The 25,930-nt window shown below is 39.7% G+C and overlaps 1 protein-coding gene across 3 annotated transcripts in view; it reads right to left on the minus strand.

Annotated features, from left to right (window-relative positions):
• The window catches only part of gabbr2 (gamma-aminobutyric acid (GABA) B receptor, 2), a 1,071,742-nt gene that overhangs the window by 143,916 nt on the left and 901,896 nt on the right, over positions 1 to 25,930 (minus strand). For all 3 annotated transcript variants that reach the window (XM_063043845.1, XM_063043844.1, XM_063043846.1), the window contains 2 exons: positions 20,051 to 20,183; positions 6,514 to 6,621 (listed from right to left, as the gene is read on the minus strand). In XM_063043845.1, coding sequence (XP_062899915.1) covers positions 6,514 to 6,621; positions 20,051 to 20,183 — 241 coding nt within the window. The remainder of the gene's footprint in view (positions 1 to 6,513; positions 6,622 to 20,050; positions 20,184 to 25,930) is intronic.

Genomic DNA, 25,930 nt, shown 5'->3' on the forward strand with positions numbered 1-25,930 from the left:
TTTGTCCATCCTTCCATTCTCTACATATTCATGTGTCAATCTTAGAAAGCCTCTATCTCATTTGCCTCCACTAAAACCCTGGCAGCACATTCCAGGAACCCACCATTCCCTGTGTTAAAAAAAAATCTTGTTCAATACGTCTACTTTGAACTTATCCCTTGCATCTTAAATGCATACCCAGTAGTATTAGGCTTTTTGATCCTGGGAAAAAGATAGCGAGATCTACTCTCTAAATAGCTCTCATAAACATACAAATGCCTATCAGCTCTCTCCTTATAGAAGGTGCAGTAAGGCAAGGGTTAACATAATATCCAGGCAAGGATAGAGTGCAGGAAGCCCAGGCAAGAAAGGTCTTTGGAGAGCATAGCCTCCCTTTGCACACCAGTGGTCTGCAGATGATATAGCGATCCAAGACACACACACCAGCTTAGAGACAATTGTTTTACTAACTTCAAAGTATCATCAGTTGTCAGTTCATAGTTTCTATTGACTATTAACACCTGCACATTGTATGGTAATTGTTCTTGCAAGCAAGGAATTCAAACACACATTGTTTACAAAATGGTCGATATTCATAACTGCGAGTCAATTCTGTCTAAAAATGTAATTTCTCTGTTCAGAATTCAGAAGAGTGTGGTGACAGGGGCCATGCTGTTTTCCTTGTGCACAAGTAAAGTAAAGTGTGGTATAAAGTCTGGTGGAGTCCTAAGAGTGCATGTGTTCTAGGTCCAGTTATTTCATTATCAGCGATGACACTGTCAACTTCTGTCGCTCCAGAGAAAATAAACCAAGTTTGTCCAGCCTCTCCTTTCAGCTCACTCCTTCAATCCAAGCAGCAGCTGGAAAACCTCTTCGGCACACACTCTAAAACCTCCACATCCTCCCTATAATCAGAGATCTGAATTGAACGCCAGGATTTTATAAAACTGCAATATAAATTTTATTCACTAAACTCAGTTCCTCAACTAACAAGGCAGGCATGCTATACACCTTCTTTACCATCCCATCTTTGCCACTTCTCCAACCATATCTGCAAGTCATCTTCAGTATATTTTGCTATATCATATAGTGATCGTCTGCACTATCCACAACATCACCAACCCTTGTATTATCTGAAAACTTATTGACCAACCATTCTATATTTTCATCCAGGTCATTTATATATATGTATATCACAAGCTGCAGAAATTCCAGGACAGAACCCTGCAGAACCCAACTAGTAATGGACTTCCAGCCACAATAATTTCCATTGCCCATTACCCTGTCTTCTCTGGGCAAGCCAATTCTGAATCCAAATGGCTAAATCATCTTGGAACCCATACACCTTCATCTTCCAGTATACCTTTATTTCCCTTCCTGAATAATGGAACAGCATTAGCTACTCACCAGTCCTCCAGGACCTCACCGGTGGCTTAAAAGGACACAAAGATCTTGGTCTAAGCCCCAAGAATCTCAGCTCTGGTTTATCTCAATAACCTGGGGTACTGTATATCTAATCAAACCATGGAGACATCCATCTTAATGTTCTTTAAGAGACCCAACACTACCTCCTCGTTTATATCAAAATACCCTAGCATACTTGCATGCTCCGTACTTACCTCATTATCTCCACAACTTTCTCCTTGGTCAATACCAATGCAAAGTACTCTTTTAGGACCTTGCCCACATCCTCTACCTCCAACCTCATGTTCCCTCATTTATCCTTGAATGATCTTATCCTCTTAACTTAATGCCAGATCTGCTTTCTCTCTGCATTTGCTGGTCCATTTTCAATCACCCTGCTCAGCCAGTGGCCAATTACCAGTGTGCACATTCGTAGGTTAGTTATTTCATCATTCATTCTGGTTCACCCTACACGGCCCTCTTAGGTCACTTGAGCTTTACACTGCCAGGTCCGCACCGGGTGTGCCTGATCCACTCCAAATCATCCTGCTCCCAAAGCTCTGTGCTCAGCTCGAGGCTTACTCTGCCTTCTCAGCCTGATCCTACCAGTTGCGCTGGCTCGTCACCCTAGCCCTCTTCACACTTTTCTTATCAATTCCAATCACCCTGTGGCTGATGACAATGGCACATTCATCAGTTAGTTGACCCTCTGCCTTGTCCATCCCTGTTTCTGGTTCAACCTACACTAAGCCATTGCTTTTTCAGGTCTTTAAACGCAAACAACAGGAATTCTGCAGATGCTGGAAATTCAAGCAACACACATAAAAGTTGCTGGTGAACGCAGCAGGCCAGGCAGCATCTCTAGGAAGAGGTGCAGTCGACGTTTCAGGCCGAGACCCTTCGTCAGGACTAACTGAAGGAAGAGTGAGTAAGGGATTTGAAAGTTGGAGGGGGAGGGGGAGATCCAAAGTGATAGGAGAAGACAGGAGGGGGAGGGATGGAGCCAAGAGCTGGACAGGTGATAGGCAAAAGGGATACGAGAGGATCATGGGACAGGAGGTCCGGGAACGCTCTGTCCGCCAGAGAAAGCAGGATCTCCCAGTGGCCACACATTTTAATTCCACATCCCATTCCCATTCTGACATATCTATCCACGGCCTCCTCTACAGTAAAGATGAAGCCACACTCAGGTTGGAGGAACAACACCTTATATTCCGTCTGGGTAGCCTCCAACCTGATGGCATGAACATCGACTTCTCTAACTTCCGCTAATGCCCCACCTCCCCCTCGTACCCCATCTGTTACTTATTTTTATACACACATTCTTTCTCTCACTCTCCTTTTTCTCCCTCTGTCCCTCTGAATATACCCCTTGCCCATCCTCTGGGTCCCCCCCCCCCTTGTCTTTCTTCCCGGACCTCCTGTCCCATGATCCTCTCGTATCCCTTTTGCCTATCAACTGTCCAGCTCTTGGCTCCATCCCTCCCCCTCCTGTCTTCTCCTATCATTTTGGATCTCCCCCTCCCCCTCCAACTTTCAAATCCCTTACTCACTCTTCTTTCAGTTAGTCCTGACGAAGGGTTTTGGCCTGAAACATCAACTGTACCTCTTCCTAGAGATGCTGCCTGGCCTGCTGCGTTCACCAGCAACTTTTATGTGTGTTGCTCTTTCAGGTCTACTTGATCTTCATCTTCTTAGGTTGTCTTTTTTTTCTTATACAATATATTTTTTTGTCTTGCCCAGCTTGATCTATCTAGTACCCTTGTCTTCTGTTAAATCAGACAGTAATTCATCTTGTATTCTTCAGACAATGTTAACATTCATCCCAAATTAGAATACAAACGTTTAAGAATCAGCCCCTGAGGCACACTAACTTTATATCTCAGCCTTACCTGGTAGGGAGTGGCATGCTCACTTCCTTTAAACTTATTAGTCAATCAGATGAACCCAGCTCTATAGGTCAATTTCTGGGCCACAAATGACCAGGTTTGTTAAATTCAGTTTCTTCAAGACATATGATAGGTTTTGAAGTCCCGGCATTTGTTACATAGCCCAATGGATTAAACATTGCCATATCTTCTGACATCGCCATTTTCAAATTCAATGAACAGTCTCCAATCCCCGGAACGGTCTTAACATAAAAAGCATTAATGATAATGTGGTATCAAATGTAACACTAATGATGTGCAGAACATTTGTAAATCAAAGGCATTGATTTGTTTCTGCAGCAGCTGGAGGACAGCTCAAAATAACAAGACCCTTAGTCTGGAGCATAATTAATCAGGCAGACCTCAACTTGTGCACTTCCTTTCACACGTCTACAAGATATTTCAGAAACACTAACCAATCAACAGTGAACAGTGATGGATTTCAAAGAGACGTGGGAAGCAAAGTTCTCCTTCAGTTTTACTTTCTTGTCCTAATCAGATATGAAGGACAACAGAGAGAAATGCTGTTCAAGTCTTAGTTAATTAACCCAGATCATATGCTCGATATGTTAGAATGTGGCCATGGTGTATGGAGTACAGGACCTGTGGTGATGATTGAGTGGACTACATAGAACACATACAACACATAAATAGCTCCATCAATACAATCATTTCATGACAACCAAGCTGCCGATCTAAACTAGTCCCATTTGGCCCACATCCTTCTAAATCGTTCCTATTCATCTGTCTATGCAACTTCCTTTTAAAAATTGTTAACTGTTGTTAATGTCAGTTCATTTCAAATGTGGTCCACCCATTTCCTGAAGAAGTTGCCCCTCAGGTTTATATTAAATCTCCGTTTAAACCTACACTCCCCAGTTCTTGGTTCCCCAAGTGTGCACATTCAAATTATCTGCATCCATCACGATTTTATACATCTGCAAAAGATCACTCTTCAGTCCGCTGAACTCTAATGGATAATGTGCTAAGCAACACACATAAAATGCTGAAGGAATTCAGTAAGGCCAGGCAGTATCTATCTCCAAAGATGCTGCCTGGCCTGCTGAGTTCCTTCAGCATTTTGTGTGTGCTGCTTTGGATTTCCAGCATCTGCAGATTTTCTCATCTTTGTGGATAATTCCTCAGCCAGTGAGCGTTGCATGGCTGAGGAATTGGTGCAGGTGCAGGGTTTCAGATTTGTGGATTATTGGGATCTTTTCTGGGGAAGGTATGACCAGTACAAAACAGGACGGGTTACATCTGAACTCAAGGGGGGACCAATATCCTTGCAGGCAGATTGGGTAGACTGTTGTTGAGGATTTAAACTAGTTTGGTAGGGAGAGAGGTGTTTTATAACTGCAAAACATCAAACTAATTCAAAGGCAGACACAGAAGTCTGAGATGTGAGTCTAACTGTGCTACTGTAAGCGAGGTGCACATGTATCACATGGTAGCACCATGATGTATGCAATTCAAGTATTTTTACATATAACCATAATTATACAAACAACTAAGAATGCTTAATCAAACAATATATTCACATGATTACTCAAATATTCATTATCAGGCTCTTGAACAAAAAGGGATAGCTACACTCATTCTGTCCCTGGTGCTCCCACACCCAATGGTCTCACTTTAAGGACTCTTTATCTTGTTTTTCATGCTCTCATTATTTATTGCTGGTTACTTTTATTTGCATTAGCACAGTTTGTTTTTCATCGATCCTGTTTACAGTTACCGTTCTATAGACTTGCTAAGTATGCCTGCAGGAAAAAGAATCTCAGGGTTGTATGCAGTGACATGTATGTACTCTGATAATAAACTTTCCTTTGAACTTTGAACTTATTGCTGAAATATTAAATGCACAACAATAGGAACCAGAGTGATAGGTTAGAGGATGGGACGGTTGGTGTACAGGTAGATGCAGCATGTAGAGAGTCTGTGCAAATCTTATGTTAGACTTCATTAAGTTCAAGAGCCATGAGGTAATGTGGCTGCTCTATAAAACTCTGGTTAGACCACACTTGGAGTATTGTGTTCAGTTCTGGTCACTTCATTAGAGGAAAGATGTGGAAGTGCAGAGGACATTTACCAGGATGCTGCCTGGACTAGACGGAATTTATTATGAAACTAAGTTGAACGAGCTAGAGCTTTTCTCTCTTTGGAGCAAAGGCAAATGAGAGGTGACTTGATAGAGGTGTGCAAGATGATAAGAGTCATAGATTGAGTGGATATCCAGGAACTTTTTCCCAGGGCGGAAATGACTATTACAGGGAGGCATAATTTTAAGGTGATTGAAGGAATGTCAGAGGAGATGTCAGAGGTAAGTTACTCTACACAGGGAGTGGTGTATGCGTGGAACACCCTGCTGCGGGTGGTGGTAGATGCATTTAAGAAAATCTTACAGAGGCACATGAATGATTGAAAAATAGTGGACTACATCGGAGGGAAACTTTAGATTGATGTTAGAGTAATTGATATGTGGTTATGCAAAGACGCATCAGCACCCACATCCTCACTCTCAACGCCATTGCCCCAGTTAGCAGGAAAGATCAAAGAGAGAACTGGTAAACTTATAATTATTTTCATGCAGGGATATTTGTAGATTTAAATCAGATAGGCCTTTAAAACTAAACATCATGAGGATATGGTTGAAAAGCTTGAATTTAATGAAATTAGAATTAGTGAAGGACATTTTAAGATTTAACAATGCAGTTCAGGTGGTGATACTGGCAGCCGAGCATGAAAATTCAGGAAAAACATTGACATTGTAGAGATGCAATTGTCAGCATAGATGTAACAGAATCAAATCTCTCACAGGCATCTCTGAATTGTGAAGAAGGAGAAATCACTCCTGAACCATCAGGAGTATACATCAAACACAAAGGGAATCATACACTTACAGTGTGCTGGAAAAACTACCCAAGCAGCAGTAAATATCTTCCGATTCAGTTCACGACAGTCAACAAAAATAAAGAGCCAAACTTATCCTAAGTTGACTTAAGGTTGCACATAATAGCAGCAATTACACCTTGTAGCCCTAAAGGGATGTACTAAGATGCACTCATCTGTAAAATGACATACTGTGTATTTCTATATGTTCTTTGCCTTATAAAACAGCACATTCCCTAACTTACAGTGAGCAGCACCACAGATCATCTACTGAAGCATGAAGTAAGCATTTCAATTTTGGGGTACTTACTTTTTTCTTCATCTTTACATTCTTGAATATAGCGTGAACTCTCCATGTTTTTGCAAACATAGCTCCAAATGCAGTTGTGTAGCCAACTGTAAGAATCCAAGTTCGAACCTGATTGACAAAAAGTGGAAAACAAAGGTAAAGAACAACCTTTAATTAACCAAACAACACTTTATGATCACAGAATATTATTTGTATTCAATGAATAATTCCAATCAATTAGAATATTTACATTCAGAGAGTCAATATTGCTATTACTTCCACCCAAAATTACAGCGCTCTAAAACTTTTCCTGGAAATTACTTTTCAGCTTTAGACACACACACATTTTTTTAAACAAGCTTTAAAATGCTAATTGCATTATTGTTTTGCTATTTAGTCATTTTTGAATACGAGCCAAGAAATATGGGCCTTAAACTCTTGATTGTATTTGAAAACAGGTGCTGAAAGTAGTGAAGTGGAAAGGGCCTATAGCAAGAAATTCTGGTTTCACATGTGACGCCAAACCAAGCTATCAGACGATTGATGCTAATTGGAGAGATAAGAGAGACAATGGAGAAACATTCAAAATGCTAATAAGAGAGGAGAGAGGGATTAACGGAAAAGAAACACAATTCAGAATATTGACAGACCGGTTACCTTGAACCTGAACTGTTTGAAGTTTGATGGACAGGTGATACCCCAGCAGGGGGATAAAAAGAGCAGGTTCACTAAGGCACGCGACACACCATGAGATCACGAGATAATGAGACCCTGGAAAGAGCGGTGTGCCCCCACAAGTTGGTGGAGTTTGGAGGTCCGGTTCACGGAAACTGACCATAGGCTCACAGGGTGTAAAGGTACGATCGATGGGAGTCTAGTGTGTGTGTCCGCCCTTGCCTGGGTGCCGGGTTCGCCCGCGGAAGAACGATCGTATCTGGAACGGAGGGGTCACAGTTGGTGACCACAGCGGAATAAAAGACATAAAAAAAGGGTCTGCCAGAAACCAACTGTGAAGACATCAAAGGTCTGACTGAACCAAATTGCATACCCCGCCCCCCCACAACGGTGCAACAGTGATTTCTGCAAACTGTACTAAGCTGAACTGATCTCTGCGTCACTTAAGACTGATCATTTTACCCCTAGACTGCGATAGAGCTTGGTTGATCCCTATTACCCTAGTTCTGTGTACATGTGTGTATTATCATTGCTAACCTGTTGCATTTATAGCCTTATGATTAGAGTACTGTGTTACTTATTTCTTTAACAAAACTTTATTAGTTCCTAGTAATCCAGACTCCAACGAGTGGTCCATTTCTGCTGGTTTGGCAACCCAGTTACGGGGTATGTAACACACAACACACCTTGTAGAATGATTGCAGCAGTCAAATAGCATGAATTGTGTTGCTTTACACATCAGCACACAATAAATTTGAGTAAATTCTAGAATCTCATGTATCAGCAGAATTTACCTGGTGCATGTCCCTCTTAAGGGGAAGCAGTTGGAGGGATGCAGAGGGGATATTCACTAATTACTGCTTTAATTGCAAGTCATCCCAGCATTCCAACAGTTTTTCCAGCTGCAAATCCCAGGATAGTGGTGAACAGGGGAAGTAACCGCCCATGTGGTAAGAACACCCTTTGTGTGGATTAGGGTGGTACTGAAGGCTGCTCATTGGTTGTCACGGACACGTTAGGAAGCAGAGCCTGTACTTGTGCCAAATGATGCCGTGATTCAGTGCCACTTAGAATACGCCATTGCTGATGCCTGTCCAGCTAGTCTAGAGTGCCACTGCCATGTGAAATGGTTCAGTGCCAGGGCAACAGCTCTCCAAGGTTATCCTTAAGGTCATCTGCAGTCTTCTCTACTTTAGGCGAGTTACCATATGTCAGTTAAGCTTCAGCCCACAGGAAACAATGTGTATTAGTAAATGACAAATACGCCATTAACTGAGCAAAGACTAACGTCAGTACAGAAGGACATAAGAAAAGAGGGCAGGAGTAGGTGTTGAGCATGCTCCAGTGTTAAATACAATAGTTTGAGTGTTTAAGCAAATGCACTATACAGTTTCATAAGTAGTGAGGCACACGGAAACGTAACATCACGATTTGCATTTAAGGCGGTATGTTAAAAAAATGACTCAAGCTTTTACTGTGTGCTGATATATGTGACAATAATAAGCCAATAAAGGCTGAGACTACTCAACCTCTCCCTGTGACTCAGACCCTCTTGCCCTAGCAACATCCTCATAAATCTTTTGTACAACCTTTCCACTTTAACCCTGTCTTTCCTAAAACAGTGACAAAACTGAACACAGTACTCGAATGCAACCTCACCAATAACTTATACAACTGCAATTTTGTATCTCAACTCCTACACTCAGTGCCTTGACTGATGAAGTTCAGCATGCTAAACAAAATTTTCATCACCCTGTCTACCAGTGATGCTGCTTTCAACAAACTGTGCACTTGTACTAAGTCCCTCTGTTCTATTACATTCCCTCATGACTTTCCATCTATAATATAAGTCCTACACTGGCTTTTCTTTGCTTGCAACCAACACAGGTGCACCTCAAAAATATGTGCTTAGCCCACACGTCTCTGCGCTCATGACTGTATGGCTAATCACAGTTCAAACACAACTTATAAATCTGCAGATGACACAACTGTTGTCAGTAAAATCTCTGATGGCAATTAGGAGATGTAAAGGAGTGAGATAGTTTGACTGGCTAATTGGTTTCACAACAACTACCTCGCCTTTAACCTCAGCAAGACCAAGGAACTGACTGTGGACTTCAGTAAGGGTTAGTGTGAGAACACACACCTCTTTGTATTGTGGACATGGGGAGCTGCTTTAATTTACTGGGCAATGTCTCTGAGGATTTGTCCTGCACCTAACATATTTATGTAATCACGGAGAAAATACACAAGCAGCTTTATTTTGTTTGGAGTTTGAGGAGATGCGGTACATCATCAAAGATTCTTCCAAATGACTATAGATATACAGTGGAGAGCATTCTGCCTGGCATGAAGGCTCCAATGTACAGGTTCACAAGGGGCTGTAGAGGGTTGCAGACTCAGTCATCTCCATGATGGGCACAACCCTCCCTGCCATCAAGGACATCTTCCAGACGCAGCATCCATCTTCAAGGACCTTCATCATCCGGCTCTTTCTCATTAGTAATATCAGGGAGGAAATACAGGAGCCTGAAGACCCACAGTCAGTGATTCAGGAACAGCTTCTTCCTGTCTGTCACCTGATTTTTGAATGATCCATGAACTCACCTACGCTACATCATTATTCCTTATTTTGCACAGGTTATTTATTTTGTAATTTACAGTAATTCTATGACTTCTCACTGTACTGCTGCACAATAACAAATTTCACATTATGTAAGATAGTGACAATAAACCAAATTTAGATTCAAAATACATCACCTCATATTTATCTGTATGAAATCCATTTGCCAACCCTCAGTTCATTTCCCTAACTGATCAAGCTCCCCCCCCCATGGTAAACTTCTTCACTATCAGTAATGCATCCTAATTTAGTGTCATCTGCAAACATACTGATCAAGTCTTGTGCATTTACATTCAAATCACTTGTATAAATAACGTCAAACAAGGATCCAAAACCTGAGCCCTGTGGCATATCACCAGTCACTGGCCTCTATATTGAGAAACAACTTAAAGCACCACCCTCTGCATTTAACCTCTGAGCTAATTTTGAATTCTCCTCACTAGCTCTCCCAGTACTTCAACAGACTTAACCTTTCCTGACCAGCCTGCCATGAGATACGTTGTTGAAGGTCTTGCTGAAGTCCAAACAGTCAACATCCACTGTCCTACCATCATCTACCTTTTTGGTTACCTCTTTAAAAATTTCAAGCATGACTTCCCCTGCACAAGGGCATGTTGATTTTTATCAGTTCCTGTCTATCCAGATGCTGGTAGATCCTGTCTCTCAGAATTCCCTCAGTTACTTCCTCATTAAATAATGCAGGCTGACTGGTCTGTAGGAAATCTGCAGATGAGGCAACATCAATGGAAATAAATAAAATATAGATGTTTTAGTCTGAGACACTTCTTCAGGACTGGAGTGGCAGTGGGAAGATGCTTTCCTCCTTCCTTTCCAGGTCTGAAGAAGCGTCTCGGCCCAAAACGTCTACGGTTTACTTATTTCCATAGATGCTGCCTGAGCTGCTGAGTTCCTCCAATGTTTTCTGTCTGTTGCTCTGGATTTCCAGCACCTGCAGAAACTCTTGCATTTATGAAAAGTCTGTAGTCCCCTAGCTTGTCCTTGTTAGCCTTCTTAAACAATTGAACAATAATAGTCTGTTGCAGGTCATTGGTAACTTCACAATCAGTTAATGATGAAGCAAGTATCTCCGTAAGGAACTCCGCACATTTTTCCTCATCTTAGGCAAGTCTGAAGATCTACTTAGTCAGGCCCTGGACATTTATCTACCTCAATTTACTGTAAGGATGCAAAACCCTCCTCACTGGTAATATTAAAGTTTTTCAAAACATCTCCACTTGTTTCCACAATCTTATAATCTTGACTTTCTCCTTGGTCCACAACAAGGAGAAATGTTTTTTAAAAATCCCACCCATGTCCTGTGGCTCTAGGTATATACATTAAAATGAATGTAGTTTTACTAAGTATTCTTTTCCCTTCCTTTACCATGCCACTGCTTTCCTGATTACTAAACTTGCTGGTTAATGTTTTATCCCATGACTTGCTCCTCTTCAGAGACCCACACCCTGAAAATCTATTTTAAACCCTTCTGTGTTACATTAGCAAATTTCACTACAAGGATATTGATCCCTTTCTTGTTCAAGTGCAACCCTTCAATCCTTGCCCCAGAAGCGATCCCAGTGATCAAAGAACCTTGTCCCTAACCCTGCACCAGCTTCTTAGTGACATATTCATCTGTCGTATTGCTCTATTTCTTACCTTGGTAGCACATGACACCAGGAGTAATTGAGGGAGCATTATCTTTGAGGTCTTGCTTCTTAAATTGTTAGCCAACTCCTAACATTCATTCTGGAGGATCTCACCCTTTTATTCTACCTATGTCATTTGTAGCAATGTGATCTGCCTGTTCATCCTCCCCCTCAAGCATGTTCTGCACCTACTCGGAGACAAGCTTAATCCTGGCACCCAAGGGGTAACACACCATCCAGCCATCTCTTTCTCAGCCACAGAATCTCCAGTCCATCCCACACCTTACCCAGTCTCCTCTCACTGTCACCCTGCCCAACAACACCCTTTCCTTCTGAGCCTAACAGCCAATTATATGAGGACTTTGTGACTCACATTTCTGTACAAAGTATTTTTGTTGTTTCCAACTTCATCAAATCCAATAGGTAAGAACAGATCCACAACAAAAATGTACAAAGCAAAACAAAGTGTTCATTTTGAACAATTACTTGGTCACATAGCTGATGGAAATGCTTTCAATTACATTGAATCTTTACTTTAAATTTGCTGCTTAACTAGGAGGGTGTAATTTTATGTCCATTACAGATAATCAGTTTCAAACTGTTATCTATGACTTAGCTTTGGGAAATACTTTTATGTGTAATATGCGCACATTATGTTTAATCAATTGAAATAAAGGTTTAATCTTGCTCCTGCTGAAATTGTGCTAAATTATTATAACTAAGGTTATTGAGGTCATGTTATACAAATAAGCTTCCATGAAGGTAACATATTTCCTGATGTAAAGCATCTTTTTGTTCCTAGGCTTCTTTGATGGCAGTTTATTAATGGGCCAAGCCAGTGGCTGTATGTAGCACCTCCAAAAAGAACAGTCAGCATTTAGCCATACCAAGTAAAGTCTTCAGTGGGAACATTTAAGTCTTGGATGGTTGAGTGAAATACCTCACTCTATCATATGGCTGGATTCCATTTGGAATTGGTCAACATTTCACTGAGGAGCTTGCTATTCCAATCTGATGCTAGTTAGACATGGTACAGGACTGAAATGCTCGTTCTTTCAAATAGGGCTTCAAGATTAGGAGGGACATTTCTTGTTATTTTCCCAAGCTCAGCTTTCTAAACACAGCAGCTGGTAAACCAATGTTCTTCATTTAGCTTCTGGATGTAAACTGGAGCCAGTCTTCAATTTTTAATGTAAATGGCAAGCAGCAATCAGACTGAACTTAAAAACACAGCTTTGCAAATAGTACTGTTTATAGAACAGACTCGCTGAACCTATGGGATCTGTGCAGTATGGTGGAAGTTCCAGGTGTCAGGGGGCATGAAGTGTGTGAAGTTACCATAACTAGAGAGAAGATTTTTGGGAAACTGAAAGGTCTGAAGGTAGGTAAGTCACCTTGATCAGATGGTGTACAACCTGGAGTTCTGAAAAAGGTGACTGAAGAGATCATGCAGGCATTAGTAATGATCTTTCAAGAATCATTAGATTCTGGAATGGTTCCAGAATACTGTAAAATTGCAAATGTCACTCTACTCTTCAAGAAGGGAGAAAGGTAGAAGAAAGGAAACTGTAGGCCAGTTAGTCTGACCTCAGTGGTTAGGACAATGTTGGAGTCAATTCTTAAGGATGAGGTATCAAGGTACTTGGAGGCACATGATAGAATAGGCATGGTTTCCTCAAGGGAAAATCTTGCCTGACAAATCCGTTGGAAATCTTTCAAGAAGTAACAAGCAGGAGAATTGGTTGATGTTGTGTACTTAGATTTTCAGAAGGCCTTTGACAAGGTGCCATACATCAGGTTGCTTAGCAAGCTACAAGCCCATGGTATTACAGGAAAGATGCTAGCATGGATAAAGCAGCGGCTGATTGGCAGGAGGCAAAGAGTGGGAGTAAAGGGAACCTTTTCTTGTTGGCTGCTGATGACTAGAGGTGTTCCACAGGGGTCTGTGTTGGAACCAATTCTTTATACGTTATATGTCAGTGACTTGGATGATGGAATTGATAGTTTTGTTGCAAAGCTTGCAGGTGGTACGAAGATAGGTGGAGGGGCAGGTAGCTTTGAAGAAGTAGAGAGGTGACAGAAGGACTTAGACAAATTAGGAGAATGGGCAAAGAAATGGCAGGTGGAATACAATGTCCAAAAGTGTATGGTCATACGATTCGGTAGAGAAAATGATAGGATTGACTATTTTCTAAGTGGAGAGAAAATACAAAAAAAAACTGAGATGCAAAGAGAATTGGGAGACCTTGTGCAGGATTCCCTAAAGGATAATTTGCAGGTTGAGTCTGTGGTGAAGAAGGCAATGCAATGTTATCATTCATTTCAAGAGGACTAGAATATAAAAGCAAGACTTTATAAAGAGCGGATGAGACCTCACTCGGAGTATCGGGAGCAGGTTTGGGCCCCTTATCTTAGAAAGGATGTGCTGAAACTGGAGATGGTTCAAAGGAGGTTCACGAAAATGACTCCTGAATTGAATGGCTTGCTATATGAAAAGCGTTTGGTGGCTCTGGGGCTGTATTCACTAGAATTCAGAAGAATGAGGGGTGACCTCGCTGGATGATGAAAGGCCTTGATAGAGTCGATATGGAGAGGGGTGTTTCCTATGGTGGGGGAATCTAGGACTAGAGGACACAGCCGCAGAATAGAGGGGTGTCTTTTTAGAATGGAGATGAGGATGAATTCCTTTACACAGAGTTTGGTGAATCTGTGGAATTCTTTGCCATAGGCAACTGTGAGGGCCAAGCATTTATGTACATTTAAGGCAGAGGTTGATAGATTCTTCATTGGTCAAGCCATGAAGGGATACAGGGAGAAGACAGGAGACTGGAGCTGAGAGGAATATTCGCTCAGCCCTGAAGATATGGTGGAGCAGACTCAATGGGTCAAATGGCCTAATTCTGCTCCTATATCTTAGGGTCTTATGGTGGCTACTGTTCAAGAGGTGCAGTATAAAACAATAGGTTATTTAATTTGTCGTTTCAAAACAGACAAAGCTGGCTAAATTGTAAGCTTGCAGACTAGAATAATAATATCACTTAGCATATCAATTACTGATCATTTATTAAGTTGGAAGATTTGTGTACTCATGGAGTCAGCTTCACAACATTAATTGTGGATACCTGGGAACTTTGTCTCCTGAAGCTTTTAGACCACTTGCATTAAAAAGTATCTGAAAGAATATTTTCATTAAAAAGTATCTGAAGTCACCCAAGTGGCAAAAAGACAGTATAAATGTAGAACAGAAGTTTAGGGTTATTAGAAATGGCTTAGGAACATTAAAAAGCATACCAGAAACATGAGGTGAATTAGAATCCATTCCCCTGCTTTCCCTTCCTGCAACAAACAACTAGTTCATCTGTAGCTTGGGGGCGTGTCTTTTAAGAATTGTATCTGTGTTTTGGAAATTCTTTGTGTTTTTGAACTGGTTTGTAATTTGGAAATATTTAATTAAATAAAAAGCCTCTGAGAGTTTTATGAACTTTGTTTCAAGTTAAATGAGTATCACAGAAAATAAATGAACTGTGTTTGAACGACTTTGTTGACTGGAGGTGTCTCCTCCTTGGCAGGAAGGGGAACCCCCTCCACAACTCAAATAGTGGGAATTGGCAGTTAAGCTCACCAAGGAGAATAGCAGGAAAGTGAATTAGTCTTTGAAGATTGGGTAATTACAGTATAACCTCCCTTTATTGAGAGTACCCATAGCTATCTACAGGTTTACCAGATAGGGCTTAAGGTCTTTGTTTCAGTTTTGAAGTTTGCAGTCAGCAAACCCAATACCATCAGAGAATAAAATCTATTAACTTCTTCGGCATTCACTTACTTTTAGAATTATTTAAGCTATTTCTTAATATTTGACTGAATTTAAATTAATTTTAAATAATTAATGCTTAATTATTTAAAGCACCTTAATACTTAGTTGTCTTTGAGTGTCAGACACTTCCAATCCTTGTAATGATCTGATGTGACAGAAAAGAAGGCTCTGATGGGATACAGCTGGGAGCAAAGGCTGTCAGGATGTTCTATGGCTGGGGCCTCGAAAGAATGCCACATGAGAACCTGCTATAATTGTGTGCCTTGCGGTTGTGTGGTTCAGCACAGCCAGTGCTCCTCTTGAAACTCAAATTAATGTGAGCTGGCAACTGCAGTTCATTTGAGCCAGTGTGTTTCATGGTCTCAGGTAATCAGGCGCTTCATTGCGTTTTCGTTCTGCACTCAGAAACATTTAAGGACAGGAGTCAAGTGGAAAGACACCGAATGAAAATGGCAGTTACTCTCGCCTGAACCAGTTAATGACAAACAAGCAGTATTTTTTTCCAGTTATTTTTATATGCATGATTACAAGTGGTCAGATTTATTCCACTGAATTCAGAGTTTGCCATGTGGGATTTGGCCTTGTGACCTCTGGATTTCTCCACCAGCATGCCACACTGTATCAGTGGTGGTGGAGATGTAACTATTTTATTAGTAAATCAAATGTAGGTAAACCATTCCATCCACTAGTGGATGAATTTCTCTCACTTTCAAGAACTCAAGGCATAGCTACTTCAGGAACAAACATTATAACAATGAAAATGCTGACCCTCTCCCACTGTTCGATCTTAACTAGAGAAAGTGGCAGATTTTGTGTGAAATTAAATTAACTTGAGAAGGTTATAAGAAATTGCTTCCAAGCTCCGTTATTATTTTGCCCCTCATGTGTCTTCAGCAATTTTACTGAGGCTGTACTGCATCAGTTATATAGAAATAGAATTAACACATTGCAGGGATTCAGAACACGCCTTACACTAAGTAACTTTATAGTCTGTAATGACAGATTTTATTACAAAAGTTGTATCTGTGAATATGACACATATGGTTAGAGGGGATATTAGCATCTACTGTAAGTGATCTAAACTGTTTACTGTTCTGAGATTTTAGTTAGAAGAAGATCATGTTAATACATTTTTTGCTAATTTAAATCTGATCAAATCATAGAACCATGGAAAGGCTGGCAGCTGCCAAAACAAAAGGGATGTAAATTTAATGAGAAACAGGTACAGGTTGAGCACCCTTTATGTGAAATTCCAACTCTGAAAACCTCCAAAATATGAATTTTTTTGAGCGCTGACATGACATCACAAATGGAAAATTCCACAAAGCACTGGGAAAGTTCCCAGCCAGTGCGTTGGTGTCTGCACACCACAGGTAATTCTGAGAAGTGACCTCACATATGTAATGAAGAGAAGTTAATGAAAAATAGAAAAAAAAAACTACATAAAGTGAAAATGAACATCTCATCGTGCATTAAGAGTGAATTTGTAAGCGTCGGAGTGAACACGCGGTATATCGCTTAATGGTATGCTGATCATGAATCAAGTAAAGCTCTACCACAATGAACTGAAAATTGAAGGTAATTGTGAATAGTCAGCAGGCTGGTTGCAGAAATTTAAGAAAAGGCAGCATGGCATTAAATTTTTAAAGGCTCGTTGTGATGTAGTGTCTACTGATCACGAAGCAGCAGTGAAATTCATTGATGAATTTGCCAAGATTATCGCTGATGAAAATCTAACATGTTGAGCGGCTACATCAGTACATACAATATGTAAAGGTAAGACAAGGACTGCTTACCTATAGCACATAAATTTAGAGTCAGGAATGATGATGATGCTAAACAGCCACTGACTGTCTACCTGCTTGGCCGAGGTTCAGTGTACACATTATTGTTTACTGCGCAAAATTATTAAAAATGTTATATAAAACTACCTTCAGGGTATGTGTATAAGTTGTATATGTAATGTAAATGGATTTCATTTATAGACTTGGGTCCCATTCCAAGATATCTCATTATATAGATGTAAATATTCCAAAATCTGAAAAAATCTGAAATCTAAAATACTTCTGGTCCCAAGCATTTTGGATAAGAGGTGCTCAACCAGTGTTTCATTTTATACATCCACTGAAATGTAAATATAATGATATAGAGTCTGGCCAAAAAGAAAATCAATTTTAACTCTGTTTTTAATTAAAGGTGATTAACAAGCTGACAGCTTCTTTACATCTTTATCTTTATTTATCTTTTGTTAATGAAGTTCTTTCTATTCTGGGTTTTGTCACAAAAACTTAAGCCAAAAGTGTTTCCCTAGTTACGAAGCAATTCCAAAACAACTTGCAAAATAGAGTCTACTCCATTGAGCTCTTAATTCAACGTGTGATCTCTTTGTACCATGAAACATGACACAATGAGTTAATTCACAAGTTAATTAAAACCTGCTTTCTAAGGAGTTAAATTAACAGGATATGTTCCACAAATGTTTGCTATAATATAGAATGCTCAGAAGGCTTCACTTACCATTCTTACGTACAAAGTTTTAATAAAATCCTGAGACTTCAATAATCCCATTCTAAAATAATCACTTTCTAGGAAAGCTGTAAACAGCTTTTCTTTTTTTTGTAATTTATTTTTTATTGAATTTCATCATCAAACAAATATTTCCATAAGATGTATTTCAGATAATGTACAATAACAAATGTTGATATTTTTGACAATTACAACTGTACTTCTAAGACCAAACACATAGTTAGTATTGTCCACATTTGGTTCATTGGAAATATTATGATAGCACCATTAGTCCTTACAGGGCAACGTAGGAGTTTTGCAGTAGTTGGGACTTCGATGGTTTTGTCCATGGGAAAGGCTTGATTGACGCTCTTGAGGTAAATAACAAACCCTTAATTTATCTGATGGAGTTATGACAAAACGACCTGCACCCTTCTCCATCTGCAGACTGACTGCCAATTATGGAGGCACTCTGCACTCCAATCATCCCGGAGGATTGTGTAGGCTAATAAATCATTGGAGCAGTGTCTCAAAATTTGTGCATCAGTCTGCTGTTCTTTACAAATTTCAGAATACACCAGATTCTTCAGGATCCTCTGATGCTTTTACTTTTCCATGCTAAAATGACATGCTAGTGTTGTTGAACTCTTGCACTTTCATCATCACTCCTGTCATCTTCCTTGAAGAATGTTACACAGGCAACTTAGTTGAAAGCTATTTAATCTTTTGGTTTATATTTGACATTAGCTGCCCATATTTCTGAGTCACATGGAAAAATAGATAAAAGCTATCTCATAAGTATAAATTCATGCTTTAATTTGTAATTATTTTAAGTTTGCTTGCGAGGGACCAAAGAATCAAGCTGCATTGTCAATTTTACTGTTGAGCTCATTATTAAAATTTATATTGTGGTTTATTGTAAAGAGTGGGAGGCAAAACTACTAAATAGTATCTGGATCTGATTCAGATGAGTCCCGGTGCATGATACATCATCTTTAAGCTTACTGCTAATACAAAGATTCTGCATGACTTAGAGAGCTTAGTCATATAATATCACCATAAGGGCTACATCATCTGCAAACAAATCTCTAATGATGATATCCTTCATCTTAGCTATGAACTGTGGACCATTAATCATTGCGTTCAACAATCTAGTGCTGAGGTAGTCACTTTCTTGAGCATCATAGAATGCTTATTTTAAAAGAATTTGGAAGTAAATGTTAAATCTTTCGGAAGCCAGTATGAAGACTTGCTTCATTCCACTGTTGGTACTGAATGATTTAGATTGTTCAGTTTTCCTATTACATTTGTCTTTGTACTATTGTCTAAGAATTTCACAAGGCTGAGGAGATTTACTGCAATCAAATTATGAACAACCAACCAAATTTGTCAAAGAATGTGTTAAATGTTTAAGAAATGTACATGGGAGGGCAAAGGAGATGGGGAGAGGTGATGGTATGTGGTTCTTCTATTACAGAGCAACCAGCATACTAATATTGCTGTTACACTGTGAGTCTGAGCGGAGACAAAAATCTCACTCTCTGTCACTCAATCATTCTAACCTTAACCCGTATGTGCTTGGAATGTGGAATGAAACTGGAGCACCTGGAGGAAACCCACATGGTCATGGGGAGAAGATACAAGCTCCTTTCAGACAGCAGTGGAAACTTATCCCTGACTGCTGATTGCTGATGTTGTGATAGTGTTATGCTAATGGTTAGACTGCCATGTATACCGTTGGCTGAGGGCTATTTCACCATCCATAAAGCAAATGAAAGGACTATATTGAAATTATTGATAGACCAACATCTTTTACTTAATATCTGTAAATGTACTAAATATCAACTAATCACATGGAGTAGGAATTTGGTCTGAAATATTACAGTCTCCAGGCGTAAGTCTCAATTTGCTGCAAGTTATTTTCCCACAGAAAACATGAAAGTAAACAACGCTACAGTGACTTCAAAAAAGATGCTGCAGATTCACTGAAAACTCACATGATAAATTGAATCTCTTCTAAACAACAAGACTTTAAAACAAGCTTGCACTTACATCTTCAGATCTTGACAAATACTTTGCCATTCATAAACCCACAAAACAATTATTATACGTTGTGCATGATTCTGCCATGATGAGACTGAGATTTAGCTTTTCTTTCACTTGCTTAAAAATGAACTACTGACGGCCCCTTGTCTTCACAGAACAACCAGAGGTGGGCAATTAATGTGACCCTGCTCCACACATTGACCTCAAGAACTGTTGTCCACAGAAATACAAATCAGTGCATGTACTTACTGTACATAGAGTCTCAAATGTGTTGGGCTTAACAAACGATCCATCAAGGCCAAAGAGGAAGATGGATGCATAAGACAGCATTCCCCCTAGAATAATAAGGTTGTTCATATAGGGGCTGGACATCTTTATCAACCTAAGAAAGAAATAGACATTTAACAGTTATTAGTTTTAATAATATTACTCCTTGCTTTTTTTTGTAAGGGTGGTCTTTGGTGCACAGAAATCACAGAATGACAACCACTATTTAACAAGTAATGACCCAATTCTTAAACAGATATGCATGCAAGTGTTTGAGATAAGCTCTTCGAGCTTGCAAGATGAGAAATTGAGCCAACCATTATAATCCAAGGACTATCTCACAGAATTTTAGAAAATAAAGTCTATTTGTCTAAAGAAGTAAATTTATTATAACCTAACTGGCCAAAAGAAAACAAAGAGCCTTTTGGAAATAGAATGGCACTTCTAAACATAGCTATGCTTCTTGGAAATCATGATGATAAATGACACATAAATAAGCTTCTGACAACCATTGTTCAGCAAGAGACAAAACGATAAAAAGAAACTTGTGAATCTTGAAAACTTTCCATCTCTTTGGATACCGTACAGCGCATTTCATCAACAAATTCTACCAGGATTTTCCCCAGAACAGAACTTGTTATCTGTCAAAGGATTTCACTGTCTTGCTTGAGTGCCTATTCAACAGATATGATGGCATTTCATGGACTTGTCCCATTGTTTAATTTAAAACCCAATTTTTCTTAACTATATTTTTTTCCTGGAAATTGTTCTAAGGGAAGTAGGCACAGAAATCTTACTGTAGCCTATCTAAGAGCTTATCTCAGCACCTCCCAACTGAGAGCCAGTATGGATGTATGAAATGAAGGAACAAAAGGGGAAGCAACAACCAGTAATTAAGTCTTTAAAGAATGTTAATTTCTATTTGGCTGCATTTTACAGCTGGATATTTAGTAATCTGGAAATGAATTACCATTAGTTTGACATTTAAACCTCAGGAAGTCTCAAATGTCTACAGAATGTGTACATAACGGCAGCAGCCCAAGATTTTGTGAAGACCAGATGCTGTAGCATTAACAGTTTTTCTTCATTGAGCCTATTGTATAAAGCTTAGCTATCACACAGAGTGCCAGTGAACAGGTCCCAAACAGTATCAAACAGCAATGATGACTTGCCAGATACTGGATGCATCACATAAGCACTCAATTTTACTCACTCCAACAATGAACTATTTCACAGCCTACGGACTCACTTTCAAGTACTCTACAACTCATGTTCTTGCTATTTATTAATTATTATTATTTTGTTTTGTTTTCTCAAAGTTCAAAGTAAATGTATTATCAAAGTACAGATATGCCTGAGGTTCATTTTTGTGCAGGCATTCACAGTAAGAATCACAACAGAATTAAATGAAAAACCACACACAAGACAGACAAACAACCAACCAATGTGCAAAAAACTAACAACCTGTGAAAATACAAAAAGAAACAAAGAACAAAATGATAATAATAAATAAATAAGCAATAAATATTGAGAACATGAGATGAATAGTCATTGAAAGTGAGTCAGATGACTCCAAAATATCCTTTCCTCCAACAATACCAAATAAAGTGGTCAAAGGATTAGGCTTAAAGTTTACTTTGAAAAGTATCAATGAAGTTTGAAATACTTCTTTCCAATATTTCCCAAGACTCGGATATGTCCAAAACATACGAATGAACATATGAATATCATCTGACTTGCACATTTTGGCTTTTATTCCTCTTATGGCTAGAAGGACGCTCTTCCTTAAATGGAAAGATGCGGCCCTGCCTATTCACGCTCAATGGTTACGTGATATGATGTCATGTTCAATCTCTGAATCTAGCCAAGACTTTCAAACATTGTGGGGACGTTTTCTGAATTATTTTCAAAACCTTTAATTTGCCGCTAAAGCACAGATGATGACTAATAATTTTTTTCCCTTTTTTTCTTTACTAATCAACTTCGGTCTTGGTCGTGGGTTAGATTTTTAAAAATATATTAAATTACTATATTTCAATGTTACGAATTCATTAATCTGTATGAATATAGGGTAAGGAATCTATATATGCGATTTAGTATAATGTATTGATATATATTTTTTTCTTGTACTCTGTATTCTTAAATGCAAAATTAATAATAAAAATATTGGAAATAAAGTGAGTCCATAGATTGTGGGAACAGTTCAGGGTAGGAATATATGGTTCACACGTGTACGTTGACAAGAAATTTACTTTGAACTTTAAATTTCAAGTTTTACAATCAGTGATTAATTTTTTAAGCTATGTGAATCAGAATTAGGTTCAATACCATTGGCTTATTTCATGAAATTTGTTGTTTGTGGCAGCAGTACATTGTCATAATAAACAAAACCCATAAATTTCAATAATAAATATATATATATATATCTTAAATAAGTTGTGCAAAGAGAGAGAGAAAAAAAGAAAAGATAATGAGGTAGTGTACATGAATTCATTGTCCATTCAGAAATCTGATGGTGGAGGGGAAGAAACTGTTCCTGAACCATTGGGCGTGTGTCTTCAAGCTCCTGTACCCCCTCTCTGTTAGCAGCAATGAGAAGAGGGCAGTTCCTGGGTGAGGAGGTCCCTTAATGATGGTTGCCACCTTTTTGAGGCATTACTTTTCAAAGATGTCCTTCATGCTGCGGAGGGTAGTGCCCATGATGGAGCTGGCTGAATTTACAGCTTACTGCAGCTTTATCTGATCCTGTGTTGTAACCTCTCCATTACCAGATGGTGATGCAATCAGTTAGAATGCTCTCCATGGTACATCTGTTAAAATTTACAAGAGCCTTTGGCGACATAACAAGTCTTCTCAAAATCATAATGAAATATAGCTGTTGTCATGCTTTCTTTGTAATTGCTAAAATATGTTGGGCCCAGGATAGATCTTCAGATATGTTGACACAGGAATTTGAAATTGTGTATCCTCGCCACTGCTGATCCCTCGATGAGGACTGGTGTGTGTTCCCTCATCTTTCCCTTCCTGAAGTCCACAATTAATCCTTGGTCTTACTAATGTTGAGTGCATGGTTGTTGCTGTGACACCACTCAACCAGCTGATCCACACCTTACTCCTGTATGTCTATATGAATGTCACCATATGAATTTCTGCCAACAACTTCTGTGTCTTTGGCAAAGTTACAGATGGTGTTTGTGCTGTGCCTAGCCATATAGTCATAGGTGTAGATACAGTAAAGTAGTGGGTTAAGCACATATCCCCGAGGTGTGCCAGTGTTGATTGTCAATGAGGTGGAGATGTTATTTCTGACTCATACCGACTGTGGTCTCCTGATGAGGAAGTGAAGGATCCAGTTGCAGAGGGAGGTACAGAGGCCCAGAGTTTGGAGGTTTTTGATAGTACTGAGGGAATTATTGTGTTGAATGCGGAGCTGTAATCAATAAACAACAGCCCGCGTAGGTATTGCTGTTGTCCAGGTGATTGAAGGCCAAGTGGGAAGTCAACTGTGGACCTATTGTGGCAAAAGGCAAATTTCTAAGGCAGGAGTTGACTCTAGCTATGACCAACCTCTCTAAGCATCTTGTCACAGTAGATGCGAGTGCAACTGGGTAATAGTTGCTGCAGCAGCTCACCCTATTTTTCCTGGGTACTGGTATGATTGTTTCCCTATTGTAGTAGGTGGAAACCTCCAACTGCAACAGTGAGAGATCAAAAATGGCCTTGAAAACTCCCACCAGTTGTTTGGCACAGGTTTTCCATGCCCTACCAGGTATATAATCAGGGCCTGTCGCTTTATGAGGGTTTGACCTCTTGAAAGACATTCTGAGGTTGGCCTCCAAGACAGAGATCATCAGAAGCTGCAGGGATTTGCACAGGTGTAGTTTTATTCTCCCTTTTAAAGCATGTATAAAAGGCATTGAACTCATCTGGGAGTGAAGAATCACTGCCATTCACGATGATAAGTTTCACCTTGCAGGAGGTAATGGCTGCAAACCCTGCCAGAGCTGATGTGCATCCAATTCCATCTGTAACTTCAATCTGAATTGTTTTCTCACTCTTAAAATAGCCTTCTATAGGTCGTACTTGGACTTCATGTATAGTTCTGGATAAACAATCTACAATGCTACAGATCTAACCTGCAGCAGACAATGAATTTCCTATTTCATCCACAACTTTTACTTTGAATAGGACTGGTATGTCCTCAAAGGTACACACTCATTCACACAGGTCTTGACCAAGTCGTTGACAACTGTGGCATATTCATTCAATTTTGAAGATGAATCTCCATCGACTCAAGGCTGTCCAGTAAGCACTCCTCCAACTCCTTTGACCATGCCACGGGTGCTGTGTCTTCAGCCTCTGCCTAGATGCTGGGAGTAGAAATACAGTCAGGTGATCGTACTTTCCAAAGAGTGGGCGTCAGATAGCACACTAAGCATTCTTGATGGTGGTATAACAGTGGTCAAGTGGTACAGCTCCTCTGATTCCACAGGTGAGTTGCTGGTGGTAGTTGTTCAGAAACTTCTTCAAGCTGGCCTGCTTGAAAACCTCTGCAATGATAGGGAAGGCATAATGGTGCTCAGGCCCTCCAATGCTTGCCTGTACACAGTGCCTGGAATGTACACAGCTACCAGGATGATGGCTGAAAACTCCCTCAGCAGATAAAATGGACAATTCTTGACCACTAGATGTTCCGGATCGGGACAGCAGGATTGAGACAGAACTGCAGTATCTGTGCACCACAATGAGTTAATCATAAAGCATTCTTCACCTCCTATACCTTTAGAAAACTTAATAGGTGACCTGCCTTGTTGGTGTATCATCAAGCACTTGGGCTGCTCAAAATGTTCAAAATGGCTGGGTGAGCCAAGTTTCCATGAAGCAAAGTATACAGCAGTCCCTGATTTCTCTCTAGTACTGCAATCATATTCTGAGGTCTTCAATTTTATTTTCCAGATACTGCACATTCATCAGCAAGATAGTCGGGAGTGGGGTCTAAGGTCTTTGCATTTCTATTGTACCTGTAGCCCAGCACGCCTTCATTACTTCCTTTTTCTTAAAGGTCATTTGAGGATTGATAGAGTTTTTAATCATATAAAAACAATGTTGCTTACTGAAGCTATCGATTGTTTATGCTGTCATTCAAATCCTTTGATAGTTTTCACAGCACACTCAATATGCGTGTGGCTTACTTACTGGTCACAGCATTTCTGCAGGAGTCACAACTTATGAAGCAATTTGCATTTAGGAAAGGGGGAATAGGTGCAGGGGAAGTGGTTGGGAGATGATGTTCTGTATCAGTCCTTACAATCCACTTATGTAAAAGATGGGAAATGTGAGCTCAATTCCGTTAGGACTTTTCTCTCATTTCAAAGTAATACTTTTATAATGAAGAATAAAACCAATTCTTGGTGCAGGTAGCTGAATAATACTGACCCAGACCTGAAGACTGTCAATGGGTGAGGTTTGGAAATAAGAGTGAAACTTGCTGGCCAAAATAACCTGGACTCCCAAGGCATTACCAAAACATTTACAGGATTATTGTCAATGCTGCAAGTGTCTCTAAATGTCAGAGATTGTTAAAAATTAATCAAAATTAATAATTCACCCTTAATAATAAAATTAAATCGCCCTTTTGTAAATATATAATAGAATTAACCAGAATCATTAATAAAGAAATTCATTCTCTGCTACCCTGAGGTCTCCAGTCGGATCAGTGGGTATTCATCACTGGGGGAGTATCAGCCAGAGAGACCCCCACCACTGGTCTTCATGTGGAGTTCAGCCAACAGATCTGGTGCTTCAAAACTGTTATTTAGGAACACATACAGTTCACATCGCTGTGCAGGTGCCCCAGGCTTA

This window comes from Mobula hypostoma, chromosome 3, assembly GCF_963921235.1.
Source record: "Mobula hypostoma chromosome 3, sMobHyp1.1, whole genome shotgun sequence".
NCBI classification, from domain to species: domain Eukaryota; kingdom Metazoa; phylum Chordata; class Chondrichthyes; order Myliobatiformes; family Myliobatidae; genus Mobula; species Mobula hypostoma.